The sequence below is a fragment of the Eimeria mitis genome, genomic scaffold, assembly GCF_000499745.2.
Source record: "Eimeria mitis Houghton genomic scaffold, Emh_scaff2127, whole genome shotgun sequence".
Classification (NCBI taxonomy): domain Eukaryota; phylum Apicomplexa; class Conoidasida; order Eucoccidiorida; family Eimeriidae; genus Eimeria; species Eimeria mitis.
Window position 1 is genome coordinate 1 of NW_013570450.1, and position 1,168 is coordinate 1,168.

A 1,168-nucleotide genomic window follows, 5' to 3' on the forward strand; every position below is an offset into this window, starting at 1 on the left:
ACAGCCACGGGCGGCTTTCTGTTTCATAGGCGCTGCTCTCCCCTTTCTTACAGGCCAGTGTGCACAGTCAGTTTCGGGCTTTTCTCGAAATGGGGCTCCCGATACCCCCCAAGCCGCTCTGATGGACAGAGCTGTCTTCTCATCTCTTGCGGATGATAGGAACGCTGAGCCCTTCGGCTCCGATCCTCTTATGACCCGGAAGCCGGCGCCGGAGCAACGCTTCAGCGACGGGTCTTTGGGAGAGAAAACCCAAATTCTGGCTGTCTCCCAAGGTGATGATGCAACCCCTAAATCAGCTGTTCAAGGGCAGCATAGGGAGCTACATTCGAACTCCGGGTCACCCGTCGTTTCAGAAACTGCTACGCCCGCCGATGCTGCTTTTGTCGTTGCTTCTGGGTCCGCTACCTCTGCTACGTCCGCTACTCTTTCATCTGGCGTTTCCTCTGTTGATTCGGAAGGTGAGAAACCTCCTGTATCTAGGGATAGGACACAGGATGTCGGCGTGCATCGATTCGATGCTGTGGAGGAAACGAACAGCGGGCAGGGGTCGATGCTGGATGAGAACACAGAAGCGCCGGCAACCACACGCGGCCGACCCTCTATGTGGACATGGAATCCGTTGAATCCAGGGGACGAACCAACGGAGGCGGAGGACCTGAAGCACGAGGGCGTGCCTGGGGACTTCGTTAGTATCCCAGTCCTCGATCAGGCTGCAGGGCACCAGTCTGAGCAAGCAGAGGATGTTGCAGCACCACAAACCGAAGCACCAGCAGAAGGATATGACAACAGTGCCACTTCATCGAGTAGCGCGGCCGCTTCAGGCCAAGCAGCAGAGGAAGAGCAAGAAGACACCAACCAGAAAAGCAGCAGCGGCAAGTACCGTAGACAGTTTGAAAAGAGAGTTGCAGAAGGCAGAACAAGCGATCTTCCGGACAGCGAGTCCTCTTCTGCTTCTTCAAAAGGCAGCGATCAGGCGAACGAGGAGTCCAACGCCGCGTCGCACGCGCCCGACGCCACCACCGTTGACGGGTCGATTTCGGAATCGGAGTCTGGGTCGATTGGACGGGGATCCGCCAAAGACAGTAGCAATCATAGCAACACTGCTGACAACAGCAGTAATAGTAACAGAAACGGGAGCAGCAGCAGCAGCACAACTGAGCAGGACGTT

At 56.4% G+C, this 1,168-nt stretch overlaps 1 protein-coding gene across 1 annotated transcript in view; it reads left to right on the forward strand.

Moving 5' to 3' along the window:
* Window positions 1-121: 121 nt before the first annotated feature.
* EMH_0049040 (Secreted protein 2, related) overlaps window positions 122-1,168 on the forward strand; it is a gene marked incomplete at both ends in the record, with an annotated part of 8,490 nt that continues 7,443 nt past the window's right edge. The window contains one exon of the mRNA XM_013496473.1: window positions 122-1,115. Within this exon, the coding sequence (XP_013351927.1) occupies window positions 122-1,115 (994 nt within the window). The remainder of the gene's footprint in view (window positions 1,116-1,168) is intronic.